The 17,996-nt window shown below is 48.2% G+C and overlaps 1 protein-coding gene across 1 annotated transcript in view; it reads left to right on the top strand.

Moving 5' to 3' along the window:
• The window catches only part of LOC144141451 (glycosyltransferase 25 family member-like), a 263,290-nt gene extending 253,243 nt beyond the window's left edge, over window positions 1-10,047 (top strand). Inside the window, exon 6 of the mRNA XM_077673010.1 lies at window positions 6,699-10,047. Coding sequence (XP_077529136.1) covers window positions 6,699-6,936 — 238 coding nt within the window. The 3' untranslated portion in view covers window positions 6,937-10,047. The remainder of the gene's footprint in view (window positions 1-6,698) is intronic.
• Window positions 10,048-17,996: the final 7,949 nt, after the last annotated feature.

Here is a 17,996-nt window from a genome sequence, read left to right as displayed (position 1 = left end):
TTAGCTCTCTTTTAGGGAGGCTCACCCGCGCTTAGCAAATCGTGGTCTATTTTATGGTCATGTTAGCGCGAAAGGTGCAGCGGCGTGATTTGTAGTGCGCGCGCGGGATGCATTCAGTCACTGTCACCACGTCGTGCTAATGCGTGCAGTCAGCAAGGTGCGAAACGCGAACTTGAAAAAAGAAATTTTACGGACAAATTGCTGCGTTCATTTTAGAATAGTCGCAAAAATAGCGCGGATTTTTCTTTGCAAATCGAGTCATGCCAATTTATTATCTCAGTGAGCCAAAATGCTGGGGTATGCATGTTCGGATTCTCAATTTGCATCTCGCGTTTCATTCAATGGTGGCCTATAAAAGCGAGTATAACGTAGCTCACATGATCAGCTGTGCTTTATCGCTACCCTGCAACTAGAGGTGGGCAATAGTGCATTGGGGTGCAAAGCTGTTATCATTTCCTGGTCTCTTGGCCGCAAGAATTCGCGGATAAAATATTTTGTTCTGAACAGCGTCTCGTTAAGCACTTCGTGAATATTGTGACAGTGCCGCAGGTGTGCGCGAAATCGGCAAGATAACCAGGGTTTTTTCCGGGAGCAGTGAAGTTTTCAGGCCGGGCAATGTCCGCGCCAGTGACGACCGTTGTATATATGTATACTACAATTGGGTCCATTCATGTTTATTAAAACGCAAGTTCCATGCACTCAACACTCAAAGCAATTGGTCAGAACAGTTGAGGGAAAGTGAAGCTAGCCGTCGGTCGGAACCAACCCTGCACACTTCTTTTTTTTTTTTTTTCTCTGCTTCTGCCCTGCGCCATCTTTCGCGGGAGTTTATAGAGAGTTATAATAGAGCAGAGTACTGGTACCGGTACGGTGCCCAGTAAGTAATCGTCGCCACTGCGCGTGCGCAGAGGTGACAAAACTGGTTGTGCGCATGTGCAGGTGTACCGAGTACCATACCGGGATTGGTTCTCCGCGCTGCTATAACGCTAATAAGTGAAGCCTCGGTCGGAGGTAGCGTACACCGGTAGTGAATCGGAGAGACATGTGAATGGCTATTTTGCGAGCCCTCAAGCATAAATATGTATCTGGAACACTCTCGGCACTCGGCATCGGATTTTTCTCGGTACCTCTACGTTAAGGATGCAAGCACAATTTTTTGTTTTGTTCGTTGGCTAAAAATTTAACCAACTTTTTGCAGGGCCGCGGAAGAAAACCCGGAAGAATAAGGTTTCCTTTTGCAAACCCATTTTTTAAAGTGCTTCTCATTTTTACGATGTCGTCCCCCTCCCTTTCTTGCTACTGTATAGTCTGTTTACGAGGCCACGTAGACTATTCTCGTATATAAAGCCATAAACGCGGAGTAAACTACCGTTATCGTAATATGCATTTTGGCCGATGTAGCTACCTAACAAAAGAACACAACCTGCACCGCGCGCGTGCACGGAGGGGCAATCACACCCTCTTTCACATTCGCACGTTCTTCGAACACCCGATTGGCTGCGGCGCAAGGAGGTCAACCCACGCAGGGGATCCGAACATTTCGGTGTGCGACATTTCGCTGTCGGACGTTTCGGTGCACAAATGGTTCGGTGCGCGGACTTTTTCTGTCCACTGACATCGTCACCAAATTATTCAGGCATTTTTTTGCTTATACTATACAGGGTGACCCAGGTATCATGCACCAAGGTTAAAAAAAAAGAGCAATGGAGTTATTCCAACAAAACCTAGCGCATAATGTTTCCAATACAGTGAAGTTGCGGCCAGTACTTTTTTCGTTAATGAGATTTAATTTATTAGTCGTAATTAATTATCTAACTCAAAAAGTACTATCCTAATCATTTAAGTGTCAATGAGGCACTTGTAGGTACCAACGAAAGGAATCTAACTGCGGCATTTTCAGCGGCGACTAATTGCGAACTCATTTATTCTGACTGATCAAAAAAACGAAATATGAAAAATACCACGTGTCGGTGCTCCCGTTCGCATCATAAACCAGCGCCCTCAAATAAGCTGATTGAAAGCAACTGCCTTGCCTCTCACGTCTGAAAAGACAGTGCATCACCTTGATAAGGGCGCGCATTGGAGGGGCGAGCAGCAACAGCAAGTTTCGCGGGGCGCGTGTGGCAGCTAAGGCACAAACTCGGTCGCGATTGCTTCTTTCGTTCTTTTCTTTATATAATTCCGGCTAACTCGGACGGAGCCTGTTCGAAGGCGCTGTTTAAGATGCGGGCGGGTGCGCCGTCACGTGGTATTTTTATTGTTTCGCGGGGTTTCTTTATCAGTCAGAATAAATGAGTACGCAACTATAGTTCGTCGCTGAAAATACCGCAGTTAGATTCCTTTCGTGGGTACCCACAAGTGTCTCATTGACACTTCAATGATTAGGACTACTTCTGGAGTTAGATAATTATTTATAATTAATTACTTAAATCTCATTAACGAAAAAATTACTGGCCGCTACTCCACTGTACTGGAAACATTATGCGCTAGGTTTTCTTCGAGTAACACCATTGCTCTTTATAAAAATCTTGGTGCTATATAGCCGCGACCCCCTGTATATTAATGGGACGGTATACATAGTTTTAACGTTTTATTTTAAATCTAACTTCGCACAATACCGACAGACGCTGCTGTTTTTATTATACTTCTAACCCCCCTCCCCCCACGCAAACAAACACACACAAAAAAAGAAAACTCGTTCGAAAACGTGTGGAGGCTCGGGTTATCAACGCGGCCTTTATTTACTGCGTTCTGGGCCTTGTTTACGTACCCGACTATATACGGTATCGGCTGAGTGCCGGAAAAAAAAGTGGCTGGCTATTACGATACCCCCTAATGCGATATTTGGACGCAGCAGCAGTGCGCTGAGGCAGCACTCACTGGTGTATCCTCTCGACGGCAGCGATGATGAGCCTCTGCGTCGGCGGCGCAAAGTACGTCTCAGGAAGGGACCACGAACTGCGTCGTAAGCGAACGCACATCATAGTCACGCGCCCGCCCCCCTCCCGTTTTCACCAAGGCCGTCGAGCGCCTCATGCGGGCCAAGCATACTGCCCCCTCCCCTCCCCTCCCCTACCGCACACTTTCGGAGAGCGCTGGCTCACGCCGCCACGGCGAACCGCCCTCCCCACCTCCCAATTTCGCGACACTCTCCTCCTTTGCTTTCTTTCGTCGTTCGTTTTTTCTTTCACTCGTCAGTCTTGCCATCGTTCGCTTGGTTACGCCGAAAACGCGGCTCAGCCCATAGACGGCCGCCGAAGGGCTGCGCCCTAAAATGCATGTCTTCGCAGCGCCAGGGATGCCTGTGCACATACGTTCCTTTTTTTCCACACATCCGCTAAAATGGCGCCGAAAATGCCTTAGTCACGTGACGAGAAATAGCATTGATTGAAAAACATTTATGATAACCTTTGCCTGTTTATCGCGGGTTTCACATTACTTGGGTTTCACATAACGCGGCAAGAAGCAGGCCTTTTACGGTTTTCCAAACCCAGGTCCCCTCTAAAGAAAGGGCGAACTTAGAATACCCCCCCCCCCCCCCCTAAAAACGAAATTAATAAAAATGGTTGACAACAAATGGAATCAGTTGGCTACATTATGGCAGGTATTAAGCAAAAGGATATTAAGCAAAGGAGGTATTAAATACAGAGATTTCAGCCATTCCACCATGGGAAGTTGGGACAGCAACGCAGCTGTATAACAAGGCTTCGCTGCCTTGTTATACACCTCCGCTGGTGTACCATCTTTCCATGGCGAAGACTTCGGTGAGGTACTACAAAATAATTTTATTTTCGGGCCCTTAAGTCTGCTCACAGGATTTTGAAGACCAAAGCCTAGCAATATTTATCATATATTTTAGCACTACTACTTCCTGTTTTCGTTTCTGTGTTCGTTTTAGTTTCTTCTTCTTCTTCTGGTTCGAATTCCTTCCACAAGCCAAATGGCCACACTTCAAACCACAGCTTCTCCAGAATAAGAGCTCTCTGTGGTGGGCGCGCACTTGTTCTACTCACGTGTCGTCACGTTCCCCAGTCACGCGGCACGCAGTAGGCGAACTCTCGTTCTGACACCGACAACATGCCAGGATAACGCCGTGGCGACGCACTCGGCTGCAAGGCTGTTGTCCTGTATTCAAATGCCACAGGAACCCAAACGTGTTTTTTTTTTTCATTTTCTCCTTGGGCGGTGAAAGTTTAGAAGCATTTACACGAAAAATCTCTGGGAGGGTAGCCTAATACAACACTGCTGTAAAACATAAAAATGTCCAAATTCTAAACGTAACCTTTCAAAACATGGCATTAGTAGTAGGAACAATCAATCAGTGCGGTCATCTGCAACCTACGATCCATCCGCCCAAATCAAAATATACCGGTAGTTTCAAACAAGTATACGCATATGTCTGTTCGCTGAAAAATTCGCACATCGAAATGTCTGCACCGAAACGTCCTGCACCGGATGCGCCGCGTGTGAATGTGAAGGAGTGAGTACTGCTGCTCCGTGTACGTGTGGCGCAGAGTATACACGGTGCGGTACGGGGGCATTACGCGGAGCAGTGCGGACCGGCAGTACGCGCTCCTTCACATTTGCACTCGGTCTATGAAGGAATCACTCAAGACAGGTTTAGAAGCGGCACACTGCAGTTGCGCTTACGTCAATTATTGCGTCGTAAACGGTTTATAAAGACTCCCCTTTATACTAGCAACCAACCCATGGCAGCATACATAAATAAATGGTTTAGTAAAAATTTACGTCGTAATTGCAAATTCCAAGAAAAAAAAAACAGCAGTGACATTGACCATTTCGCGGCGGCTGAATTCAGCGTATGTAGTATGGAAGAATAACGCTTACGCGATATAAAAAAAATGGGAGGATGTTTAATTAAGCGTGGAACACAATAGCATTGTCATACTCGGCTATGAGGAAGACTGTGTGGTGCGCCCGGCAGATGTACGGCCGCGTATCCGTCGCACGCGTAACAGGAGCGAGCGGGTGCGTGCCGGGCAGTGGCGGTCGAGGTCGACGATGTCAGTTTCGTCTCATCACATTGGCACAAAAACCACCGCCTTTGTACTTGAACACGTTCTACGTAGCACGCCGCACCGCACCGGCTTGACGCACGCGGAAATTATACCAAGTTACGATGACTTCGTTAAACAGCGCTGGAAGGCGAGGACAATAGAATATGAGACGGTGTTCTACGTGACGGTTTCCTGCACGGCACAAAACAACGACCTAGCTAGACTACTTTATTGATTGGGATGGCGCGAGGCCTAGTTAAGGAGGGAATGTTGCGAGGGGATAAGTGTGGGTCACTGTGGAAGCCTCGTAGGCGAAACTTCATAGTGAGTTAATTGTTTCTTTAGCATCGATTCTTGGCCGTATTCAGTGTTCGCAGGGCGCCGCGGACTCCTTCGCACTCCCAAAGGAGGTGATGCACCGTGCACGTCAGGAGTCACTTCACTGGCACATCCGTAGCACTTTATTGGCGGTGTTGATGGCGGGCTGTTGCGTTTGCTGTCGTGGCGTAGCCAGACCGGGCCTTACTGACGAAAACTTGGGATCCGTGATACAGTCCTTTGGGTAACGGGTCATCGGCTTCAGGGATGGCAGCTAGAAATCTCAATCGGCGACGTTGTTTCATTTGTCGCAGAGACAGTGCACTCCGGGTGACGGGGCTGGCGTTGCCGGTGCAAAATGAAATGTATAAGAATGGTAACGCAAGTCAGTTCAGGACAAAGGCAGACTAGGCACACGCAGCGCTGCTTGTGTCTAGTCTTCCTTTGTCCTGTTTTTTTGCAATTTTTTTTTTTCGTTCAAGCGAAATGTATCATGGCGCATCTCGTGCCGGCTGCCCCCGGGATCACGCTGGGGGCAGCCGGCACAAAAATTTAGCCAGCTTCTCGTATATAGTTTTCCATATCTGAATTCTTTTTGCACTATATAGTATTCCAAACACTCGCATTGAATATAGCACGAGCTTTTCTTTTGATCCCTGCTTACTCACAACGAGTTAAAGGGGTCATTAAACAAAATATAGCTTTGTTCCGTTTGAAAGAACTTGAGTATGGTAGCTCACTCAGCTTTATTCCATCGGGAAAAACTTTTTATAATAAAACAAATTGCAAAAAATGTAGTATAACTTTCGAATTTCGAACCATAGTGACGTAATCTTGGCAGGAGTGACGTGCTATGGACTGGCACAAGAAACGTTTTTACCAATGTGTTAACTGCACGTTAGCATTCAAGTGATACGATCAAGTGGAACTAGAGCCCTACTATAATTTCCCAGTCATGTTTTCTGCGTTGGCTTAGTTCGGCAGCCACCAATTGCACAAACAAGATTCTGTGACGTCATATAAGAATTGCCGGAAAGTGGCTAGGGAGTCGCCACTGTTGAATATGTTTTCTTTAATGTCTCGATTATTTGTTTTAAGTTGGTGATAAAATTGGTATTGTTGTTACCGGTACAAAACAGCCTTTCTAATAAACCGAGCTTGCATTTTGTCGTCGTGGCCCCTTTAAAAAATAGGGAAATGAGCTGTGTGAGCGATTTAACTAGTACAAGAATGTGTAAAGTTGGCCGGAAAAGGGGGGGGGGGCATTCGATCTCTCGCATAATTAAAAGAGTGAATGCAGTTCCCGGTATGTCTTCGGCAAATTGAGGCTAAAAAGAAGATGTCTTCGTTTTGGACATGCAGGAAAACCTGGGCAGCACACTTCCCTCAGCGCGACCTGAAGGCCTTCTCCGCCCATCCCCTGCTGGTGTACCCAACCCACTACACAGGCGAAGAGCACTACATCAGCGACACTGAGGACTCGGTGATTGTTGAGACCGCCGCTGAGCTAGGCGCCACTGATTCGGACCGTGCCGCAACGACTGCTCTGCCTCCTACAGATGTGGCTAGTGAACCGGTGGTCACCAGGGAAGAACTGTGAGAGCGTGAGAGTCAATTTTGGCATACAGCGAATTTACTGCGGCTCCATCTTTCCATAGTAGCCTTGCTTGTGCTGTCGGGAAATGGTCCTTTCAAACTTTTCATTTGCATTGCCGCTTACGGAAGCCATGAGCTTGAAGCTGCATAAAATAAATATACGCACACTCTTTCCTTTTTCAAACCCTGCTTTCTTGTTCTCAGCATGTTACAAGTGTCTTGAGCATTAGGAAACATATTCTGCGCCTTTGTGAGCTACGTTGCTCTTTGTTCCAGTCAGTGCGAAAAAATTTCGGCTGCCCTGGTGTGCGAAAGCCTGGTGCCCTTTAGGGCAGCCCACTGCGGCAGATTTGACTTGCCAATGCTCTTTGTGTAAAATAGGAAATATGCAGGTCGCATCAACATCAGTAGCCCGAATCTGTATTTTTGTATTGCAAAGTTTAGAAATATCACCAGTAGAAGCATACTTGGTGTGTCTCCGACAAAAACAGTGCATGGGCTTTACTATGTTGTTTGGTAAAAGATGTTCCTGTCACCGCGAATTTTTGCAGGTCACTATATAATCGTTGTTCCTGCTGTCTTCTCTCTCTCCATTGCATTTATAAGAAACTATGATGTTGATTGTAACCTGCAGTCATGCAAATCATGACTGCAATCGTACGCAATTTATCGTATTGATTCTCAACAGGGACCATGTCTTAAGCTAGGCTTTTTACTGCATTTATATCTCTTCAAGACTGTTTTGCAAGTTGCGTTGGGTGTCCCGTTGTGTTACCCACATGATGGTTTTTGCAGACTTTTTTTTTCCGTGGATCAAATGCTCATTGCTCACATTTGATCAAGTCGTGTTTTCATGATGATGCAGTTTTATCACCTCTTTGCCTTTTACGTATACCTTTTCATACCATAGTTGCATGTCTATTGCCTAACCTTATTAGCACAATGTGCAGGCTCATAAAGTGGCGGACCGTTCCCCTGTTTTCATTGTTTCTCTTCTGCTCATTTACTTGTCGAGCGTCTCTGTTCACATATATGCAAAGCTTCGACAGAGTTTACAACGTATTACAGCACGCTTAAACATTGCCTGGACCACTCAAGTCTTTCGCGTTATTGCATTAAAGTATAATTTGTAGTGATCTCCTCATTGAAAATATTTTCTTTTGTTCATGTGCATAGCTGTTGTGTGAAGAATGTGTGGGATGAAAAAAACTTTATTAAGCCAAAAATCCCCCATAAGCCACCACTGAGATTCTACACAGCATAATTAACCAGCGTGGCCTATAGTACAAGCCAAGTGGAAATGTTGACACTAGTGTGACTTGTTTACCTCACTGCTTTCCTTTCCATATGCTGCGTCAAGGTTTTTATCCGTTATGCGTATCCCTCGACAGCGGAGTGAAACGCTTCTACTTTTTGCACTAAAGGTTCTTTTTTTTTCCTACTCGTTGCTGCCTCCACCGCCTTTTTCTATTTGTCATGCGAGTTATCGAGCAAATACGGTTCCAAAATTCCAAAAACAATCAATTATATTCATGTACATACATACATACATGCATGCATACATGCATACACACAATGCACAGTTTTTTTGTTAGTTTGTAATCATCATTCATGTCCGGAAGCAACGACACTTTGACAAGGTTATTGCTGATTGTGAACTAGTTTATTTCAGATTTTGCGTTGTGTAAGTTTGGAGCAAGAAGTATGATATTTGTGTTTTTACAACTGTGGTAAGGAACAATCTATGTGTAATATACACTTTCTGCAAGATAGAGGGAGATCCAGGTTTACACTGAGAGGGGAGGGGTTGTGTATACCTCGTGGCATGGTCAAGAGGTTAGAGAGGCTACTGGCATATGCGCCGCGGCTTGGCAAAGCTAATTTCAAGAACCCTGGAAGGGATCGTCTTGGATCTACCATTGCTGCAAGAAGACTGGAGTCTTCGGGGTTGCAGTTGAGCATTTGACGACAGTACCATCGAATATAGTGATCGCAGGCATTAATACCTACTGTAGCAGAGAATATTTATGTTGCCTCTCAGGATGTTGGAGCGGCGGCGTGGTGTAGCTGCTTGCATGCTTCCAGCATTCGCATAATTTAGTTGTTGGCTGCAGCTGGGTTTTGAGAAAAAAAAACTGCTTATGGTTGTGTGAGCTCCTAAATTACAGTTGTACAAAAGCAGCTCTGTTTGGGACAAGTGCAAATAAACGATGCGATTTTTAATGTCCCAAGGTTATAGAAACTATATTTTGGTGCATAAATGTTCTATATATAACCGCTTTTATGTATCAGAAATAGGCTATACAGCCTGCTGAAAGGCTGTGCAGATAAAAATGTGGACAATAACTTGCATTTCACAAGTATGCTACAGCAGCTTATAGTCCGGGTTTTTACCTTTGTCTACGTGTCAAGAACAGTTTCACAGTACCGATGTACTACAGACGTTCTTCGAAACAAGCGGAAGTGTTTTCCAGGCTGAAACAATAGAAATATTTCTTCAGCACCCAAGGCTATCCTTAGAAGCAAACAAAAAGAAATGTGTAGAGTGTCGCGTGGTGGTGGGTTGCAAGTCTGAATTCAATCTGGCTATTTCAACTGGAGACAAATGCAATCGAACATGCACTGCAACTTAAGTGACTGATGCTGCTTTATTTGAACAGAGTATATACGTATATATTTACGTCCTAGTTTTAATGCGTAACCTGGAGTGGTTCATTATACTTGTGCGTAATACATTGGGCAGCCGATCCAGGTTTTACTTTGGTGCCTTACATGTTTTGTTTCATACATTGCTGGCCAGCATAGCTGGGTTCAAAGGGTTTTGCAAGAGAAGACAGCTGGGGTCGCACACATATAATATGTTGCACTCTAAAACAACCAGCTATTCAATGTGCAGCTAAGACCAAAGTGGGTATCGCCGTTTTGTTTTTTTGAGCTTGTATATTTGTGAACCGCCCATTTATCTATGTCGCACTGTGCATTTCAGACTTGTCATCGGATGTTGTGTCCCCATCGCCTAGTATGTGCTATTGAATTGACTTGTGATGAGTTTGCCTGTGAATGAGCTTTGGTTTGCCTATGCTTGGAACTTTTTTTGTAACTTGATGTGCCATAAATAAACTTACTCTCAAGGAACTGAGTATTTCCTTGTCAAGTCAAGAGCTATGCGAATGATTGATTTAACTTGTCTGTCTGGAATGAGCCGTTTCATGAAGCGTTGTCTAATACATTTATGCGGTGTGCGCTAGCTGTTCTGGGGGCACATAACACTGTGCCACGCGTTAGAGTACGCGCAAAGAATAAATACGGCACAGCATTTCATGATTAATATAGTTTCGGTGCCTGCTTCGATCAAACTACCTAAGCATCAGTTAGAAAAATGAACAAAATAAGTTCGTTTTTTTTTTAATTTTCGCGGCCTAGTACGCACCTGAAATAGAAGAAATATTGAGGTGGTTTTGTGGGTAGAAAGCCATTTGTTAAATGAATACAGCAAGTTTTGTTCAAAGCTCCACAGAAATTAAAAGTTACATTTACATTTATGCATGCAGCAGGACTCCAAACCGTTCAAATTGGTTTTTTTATTCCTATTTTAACAATGAGCGCGAACTAAGCGGAGATACTGCGAATAAAAAGAACCTTCTAGCCTCTATAATGTCGCGGTGGCTCACTACTTGGTTTCGATACGATGCCTACGATATATACTAAGGCCGATTACCACCTACCGTGACATGTGTCAAGCTGCCGGTCTCGAGGGCGTGGAGTGTTCAGCTTGCACCGAGTAAAAGCCGAATCAGGGACTTTAGCACCGAGAGATTCATCTTCGCTAGGAACATAAGCATACCAGGTCACTATTCATTGAAGCCCGCTGTTTCTCGCCGTGCCCCGCCAACTTCCCTTCTAGTATCTGCTTCGAGAGATCGGCCACATGCAGCTGCAGTGTACAGCTTCCTAGTTCGTGCTGGCCGCATGCCAGGCGGCCCTGCGATGGGGAGAGAGCAAAAAACTTTTATTTATGGCGAGGCTCAGTCCTAGCGAGTGTCCCTTAGGTGGGGAAGGCGCGCCAGGTAATCTTGAGCCCTAGTGGTGGGCAGGAGCTGACATAGCTCAGGTGAGCAGCTGCCGGTCACCTCCAGCCAGGGAGTGAGAGGGTTGGGTGAATGGAGCGGGGCTAAAAAGGAGCATTCCCAAATGGCGTGTGGCGTGGTATCTCGAGCGCCACATGCCGGGCAGTTTGGGTGGGGATGTAATGTGGAATAGATGTGGTGGAGGACGTGTCTGGTGGGGAGGGAATCGGTTTGTAATTGTCGCCATAATCTGTCTAAGGGTGGAGGGAGAGACGTGTGAGGGGGAGGTAGTTCTAACCGCTGTAGGCGGTAGTGTGTGGTAAGGTCACTTAAGGTAAGCTAGGGTTCGCGGGAGTTTCGTGCGCCGTGCTGCGAGGCGTCTACTTCTGAGTCTCGGTAAATCAGTCCTTGAGCAGCCAGCTGAGCCTTTTCCGCACCGCCAAAGCCCACGTGGCCGGGTGTCCAGTGGAGGATTATGGTTTGGTCGGGAGGAGGGCGGGATAGGAGAATTTGGTGAGCAGGGAAGGAGATGTGTCCCTGCGCGAAATTTCGTACGGCGCCGTCTTAGAATCAGAGAGCATGTGAGATGGGGGCGGTTGGTGTATTATGGCCAACGCTACTGCCGCTTCCTCAGCCTCGTGGGGGCGGGATGTGCGAATGGTGGCTGCCGCTGCTGGGATCGGTCGGTCTCCTGTAATAACAGAGAGGTTTAGCAGTCCGTCTGTTCCGTCGTGTACGTAGCTACCATGTTGACCGGGACCAGACTGCGCACGCGGAAGGGCGAGGAAAAAGGGTGAGGAGGCGCCCCCACCGTGGCGAATGCGTGGACATGGCGAAAGCCGGCCCGCGGAACTAATCCTCCTACCGCGACGAATACACAAGTGCCCAGACGGGTCCCGGTCAACATGGTAACTACGTACACGACGGAACTGACGGACTGCTAAAACTCTCTAATAACGGCAGCGAAAGCTTGTCGGTGTCTGTATTCTGCGGCGTCCACGTAAATGGAGTCAGGAGAGGGGGGGGGGGGGCGGGGTGCGTGGTGGCTGGGATGCATGTGGCGGGGAAGAGGGAGGATTTCGAGGTTTTCATGGTAGGATAGGGGTAGATGGTAAAGTTGGGAGCGGGGAGCTGGAGCAGCGAGGTTGACTTGATGTAGGAAGTTAGAACCTGTAGGGTGTGATGCATGTGGCGGGAAAGGGGGAGGATTTCGAGGTTTTCGCGGTAGGATAGGGGTAGATGGTAAAGTTGGGAGCGGGGAGCTGGAGCAGCGAGGTTGAGTTGGTGTAGGAGGGTCGAACCTGGGGGGAAATGAGGACAGGATAGCTGAGTGTGAGATTCGATCAAAAGCTTTCGTTAGATCTATAGTAAGGATTGCCGAATTGTCTCGATCCGGGGGTGTTTTAAGCAGTTGGTGATAAATTTGGAGGTGTATACCGTTAAATGCAAGATGTGAGTGAAATCCGAACATGTTGTCGGGAAGGAGACGCTGTTGATCTAGGTGGCGAGAGGCGAGACGCGATCATCTGTTCGAAGAGTTTGCAGATGCACGAAGTGAGTGAAATTGGACGTACGTTGTGGCCTGATAGGCTTGTGAGGCTTGGGGATGAGTGTCATGGTGGCATGCTTAAGTTCTACTGGTAGGTGCCTGGTTTGCCAGCAGTGGTTGTAATAGTCGAGGAGCTGTTCGTGGGAATGAGGTTCTAGGTTTCAGAGGGTGACTGGAACCGACCACCAGACTGACTGAGCGACCAATAACGACTCAAATCACCTGCAAAAGCAGGGAGCACGAAGCCAGAGGGTGCATGCAAATCCGACTCCCGGTACGTTCGCCGACCTAGCGGAAGTGAGAAAACGGCGGCCGCTCAAGCCGAAGCGAGCTAGCAGCGTGCGAGCACGAAGTACCTGTCGGAGTCGGTACCCAGCCAGTCACTCCTCGGTCAGACCGAAGCACGCGCCCACCGCCGCGAGCCCTTGGGCGGGGCCATTACGTCACGCCCCACGTGGCCCACGGACGGGCGCGCGTTGGTCAACCCGTACCCCTTACTAGAAGAGGACGAAAGGGGAGCCTATCCTCGCCCCTCGGGGAGATGGGATCGCGGGCTACGTGCCTGCGCAATTGGAAGTAGCCCCAATTAGGATCCCCACATCCCCACATCCCACATCCCACTCAAATGCCCTCGCCGACCTGGAAGCAGGCCGACTACTACTAACAAAAAGAACAATCTTCATGCAAGTAACAAGGGTAGTGCCCATCAGCCTCTCCTCAAGCCCGCAAAAATACACTTCATGCATTTCTCCGAACTAAGCTACCACTACTATTAAACACTTTAACACCGTATTCAAAAAACAACACTATACACAAAAACGTCACAAAAGAGACTAAAACAGGTTGAACTGCAAGGTGCGACATGCATAATACAAACTACCACAAAAAACTAAATCATGTCAAACCGGCAAAAAGAAGGCTACATGCACAATTCGCTGCACAAAAATAACTAAGCAAGTCAAAACTGCGAAATACTACAGGGGAAATAAACACTACAAGGAAGACAAACTACACAAGTTTGAATATCCCGAACACTAATTTCACAGGGGGAACTTTATTTCTGTCTGCAAAACTCATTCCTATCTACACACGCACGCACACACCCCCGCACACACACACAACGTGGCGGACATTTGCAACAAAGAAAAATAAATAAAATAACCGCCACTCAATAACGTTAACCAAATGGGGACGGAGATAAGTTATGTCAACCACGTCCGCTAATTAAGCAATACACAAATTACACTTCGATATAACACAGGGGCGGAGAGCGTCTCTTTCACAGGGTTCCCGGATTGTTTGGCGCTCGGAGAGCGAATAGGGGCGAAAAGTTCTGGTACGGCAAGCGCGCGTGGCCGTTTCTTCGATTGCTTGAAGTTCCCGTCCCCCCTACTCCGGAATGCGAACAAAGCGGCAACCGGCTGCACGAGCCACTCAACCCAGCACATACAAAGGGCGGCGGGAACGCCCCTCACTCCCTCGAAGCGAAAAGGGCGCCGCTTCGCGATAGAATCAGCGCTGCCCTCGCCCGGCAAACTTTAGCTTCGCCTCCCTATAGGGAACGCGAGGGGTCGCGGCTCGTATCGCACCCTCGCCGCCACACGTCCGGAGCGGGGCCCATGACCCGAATCGGACGCGCGAGGTAGGCGCCCCCCCCACCTCGCCGGCAGCCCCGTGTCGCCTCAGCCGTCGCGGCCCGCTAGAGCCCGGCCTCGAGGCGCGCGTCGGTACAGTGTAGTTCTTAACCCGGCCTTGGCGTTATTATGCACTGTACAACTGGGCCAATAAACCCCCTTGGTTCGTCCTGGCCCCTTGGAGCCTGTCGTCGCCTGTGTCGGTGAGTCGAACCCGTCGCGGCGTCTCCCTCGTGGACGCCGCGTACCTCTCTGGGGCATTTTGGATGGGTCATTTCCGGGCAAAGGGGGAACACCCTGAACCCCACTTAGGCCCACAAGGGACTGTCGAGCTGACATCGTCGCTCAACGTCTCTAACGAGGCTAGCCGGGGTCGTTTGTTGTCCCGTAGCTAGACCCATTATGCTCACAATTTATAAAGGGTTCGCGCTATAGGGGAGCTATAGAGAAATATGGCAGTCCTAATACGTATAGGGGCTGACTGGCCCCATTTAATATTCATCGTGAGTGCGACGTGTGGGTGTTTAATATTTTCAACACCAGGAGAGACTCCAGTGATGGCCGCTGTAACAAACATTAGCGACACCTGACTGGTGCAACGGTGTGCCAGGTCAATAGGCTGCTCTTTTTTGGCATTGCATAAATTACTGAAATTGTGAGCAGTTGCACAAGTTAAGTATCATGTACATTCCACCTCCCCACCATTTTATTCAGGTGCCTGTATCAAACAAATCGGCAAGGACACGTGTATCCGAAAGGACCTCAAGGTAGCCTTCACGTGAAGTAATTGAGAAGCGGGTGGCATGGTATTACCTCATTTGAAAAAATTATAATTCCTTATTTCGTTCTCTTTTTGTCCCTGTTGAGGAGGCGGTTCACAATTCCGCTTGCTCAAGAGGTACAGTGGCGTCGACTCATTTTACAGTGCTACTATCATCTCCGCCACTGTCTCATGATAGAAGCCGTATTGTACCCCTCCTTCCACCTAGGCATTCCTGATGTGTCTGAGGACCGTATTTATAAGCGGGGTTTTAAACCTTTCCATTTTTTCCCTGCAGGTGACGAGGAAGACCACGTGACGATGGCTGCCCGATATCCCACCCCTTTCCCACGTAGAAGTGATCAACGTAGCCGTGGGTCTCCATGGCGTCATCATCAGCAGATGTATTTTCATCTGGCACATCAGGCTAGTAGAGATGGGGAAAATGCACAACCTTTAAACCTACACGAAGAACTACACGACCAGGTTGATGTCTACCACAGATATCGCGGCAGCACAGAATACATCAGCCGATTGTGTGGACACGGCGAGCAGGGAGGCTTTTACGACCATTGCCTGAACTACGGGTATGGTGACCACAGCCCACAAAACGTATATGCACCTCACGAGTATGATGCCAACGTGCCAGGCCGGCCAGAGGAATGCATTGTCTCCGGGGGCAGCAATGGCCTACTTACCCACCTCAGTCATCGGCCGGGTGCCCCTCGTGAGGGCTGCTCGCTACGGCGTCTTGGAGACAGTGACTGAGCTCTACGAGCGCTATGTCTGGGAGTAGTAGTAGTAGTAGTAGTAAAACTTTTATTGAAAACGGGAGACCGCTGGTCTAAACAGGGGAAGGGAAAGGGAAGAGGGTAGTAAAAGCACTGGGGCAGTAGTGCAGTTCTTGGCTTTCACTGCGTAACTTCTTGTTTACGCTTATGAGGGTTCAGTTCTTTTCAGCTTCACTCTTAAAATGAGTCCATCACAACAGGTGGGCCAGGCAAAATAGTCCATTGTGAATAGGACCGGTGAGGAATCCGCTCAGACGACTTGTGCCAGACCACTCTTTGGAGAATAAATTGCTATTTGATGGATTAATTGTTTGTCAAGCTGTTGGGGATCAGGGTGCAGTTGTGGTGCCGTGAATATTCGGTGTTTGGCAAAAGTAGGACATGACCATACGAGATGAGTGAGGTTTGCTGTGGTACTTGTGTGACAGTATGAACATCTTGGGGGAAAATGGGAAGTGTACCATTTACGATGCATTTCAGGTTTGTAGGCTGTGTCGGTGAGAAATTAGCTGACAAAAATTTCACTGGAGCGTGGTAGCGGTGGTAAAGCGCTCAAATATCCTGTTGGAGTTCTGTTTTTCAGCCGGTCTCTTCGATCCTTCTTATACCGGTGGAGTCGCATCGCCGGTGGGGGTGTAGTCGACCGTGTCGGCTCTTCATCAGGCGCCAGTGGAGGTTGTAAATGTGCACTCTCCTGTGCGACCTCATGGGCCGCCTGGTTGCCCGAGGAAGAGGGTTCATGGCCCGGTACCCAGTCAATGCGGACTTGTGTTTTGTTCCGTTGCAGAATTTGCGCTTGGTGTGCCAGGGGATTTGTGGTCTTGTAAGATCTTATTGTTTCCAATGCTTCATACGAGTCTGTGAGGATACGAATAAGTGGCGGAAGAGGATAATCAGTATCATACGCAAGGAATGTCACTGCATGGTTCATGGCATGCAGTTCTGCTTCAAGGCTCGTGGCATGGTTGTTGAACATGGTGTGATACCCCGAGAGGGCAGGAACCTCCGGGCATGTCCAGGCCAGTCCGATGACATTTAAGCGTACGCTGGCGTCTGTGTAGATGTCAACTTCGTTCTCAAGTTTTGTCATCTGAAGTCGTCGGATGCGTTGTTGTCGGAGCGCGGGATTGTTGCGCCCAATCAGCTTGCTTTGCGTAGTGGGTACGATTTCTGGGCGACTCCATGGATCAAGTGGGGTGTTAGTGGGCTCCGCACGTCCCATGCAGTGAGGGAATGTCCTTGGTGTATTAAAGGACGTTTGAATTCAGCCTGCGCCTTGGCTTCGTTGATGATGTCCTCAATGGGAGGAAGGGGAACTGCCTGTTTGAGTTTCTGTTTATATTTTTAGGCAAACCACTGATGGTTTGAAGAGTCGCCCTGTGCAACACTTGGAGAGCTCTTGTGTGGCTTTTGTGGAGTTCATAGGCCAGAGCGCCGTACGTGAGAGTGCTCACTGTGACAGCTCTTGCCATTGTCAGGGTGGCCTTTCGGGTTGTGCATCCGTACTTGTTGGAAAGTCTGCGGATGGTGTGGAGCAGACCCTTGCACTTTTGCTTCAACCTCTGGAGCCATATTCCAGCGCTGTTCTTTGTTCCGACTGGTAGGCCGAGGAAGGTGATGGGTTCTGTTGCGGCTTGTACTACATGATTTTCTATTATAACTTGTATCACATCGGATTGAGTGGGTGGTTTGCACCCGTATACCGCCAAGAGCTGAGTCTTTTCGGGAGCGAGCTGGAGTCCCAGGTCAGCAAGAGTCAGCTCGAGGCTATGTGCCGCGGCTTGCAGTTCCACTGTTTGGTCCTCAAGAGAGTCGGAGTCGGCTGCTTCAGTCCAAACTGTGACGTCGTCCGCGTAAATGGTAAAGCGGGCAGCCGTGTCGACTTCCAACTGTCGTGCCACCCTAGTCATGGCTAGATTAAATAGAACCGGTCCTAAAATCGAACCTTGAGGGACCCCGCGGTCTACGTAATAGGTAGTGGGTTCCCAGCCAGGTTGTGATCCATGGAGTCTTATGGGTCGGCCTTGTAAGAAAACTCGTATCCACTTTTGAGCTCTTACACTAGGATACGCCTTTGCAAGTGCCTCCAAAATGACTTTTTGTCAAACGCGTTGCGTAAGTCAACGGCCATGACAATGTCTGGGTTTCCTCTTGCGTAGTAGGATCGGTTGATGACTCTACGCAGTAGCCAGAGGCTGTCTGTCATGTGTGCTCACATTGGGACGAAAGTCTGTTTGGGGGGGGGGGGATGGAAGTAGGGTTG

This window comes from Haemaphysalis longicornis, unplaced genomic scaffold (assembly GCF_048455015.1).
Source record: "Haemaphysalis longicornis isolate Haplotype H1 unplaced genomic scaffold, Haemaphysalis longicornis Haplotype H1 scaffold_1, whole genome shotgun sequence".
In the NCBI taxonomy this organism is placed as follows: Eukaryota; Metazoa; Arthropoda; class Arachnida; order Ixodida; family Ixodidae; genus Haemaphysalis; species Haemaphysalis longicornis.
This window is presented reverse-complemented; position numbering and strand designations above follow the sequence as displayed.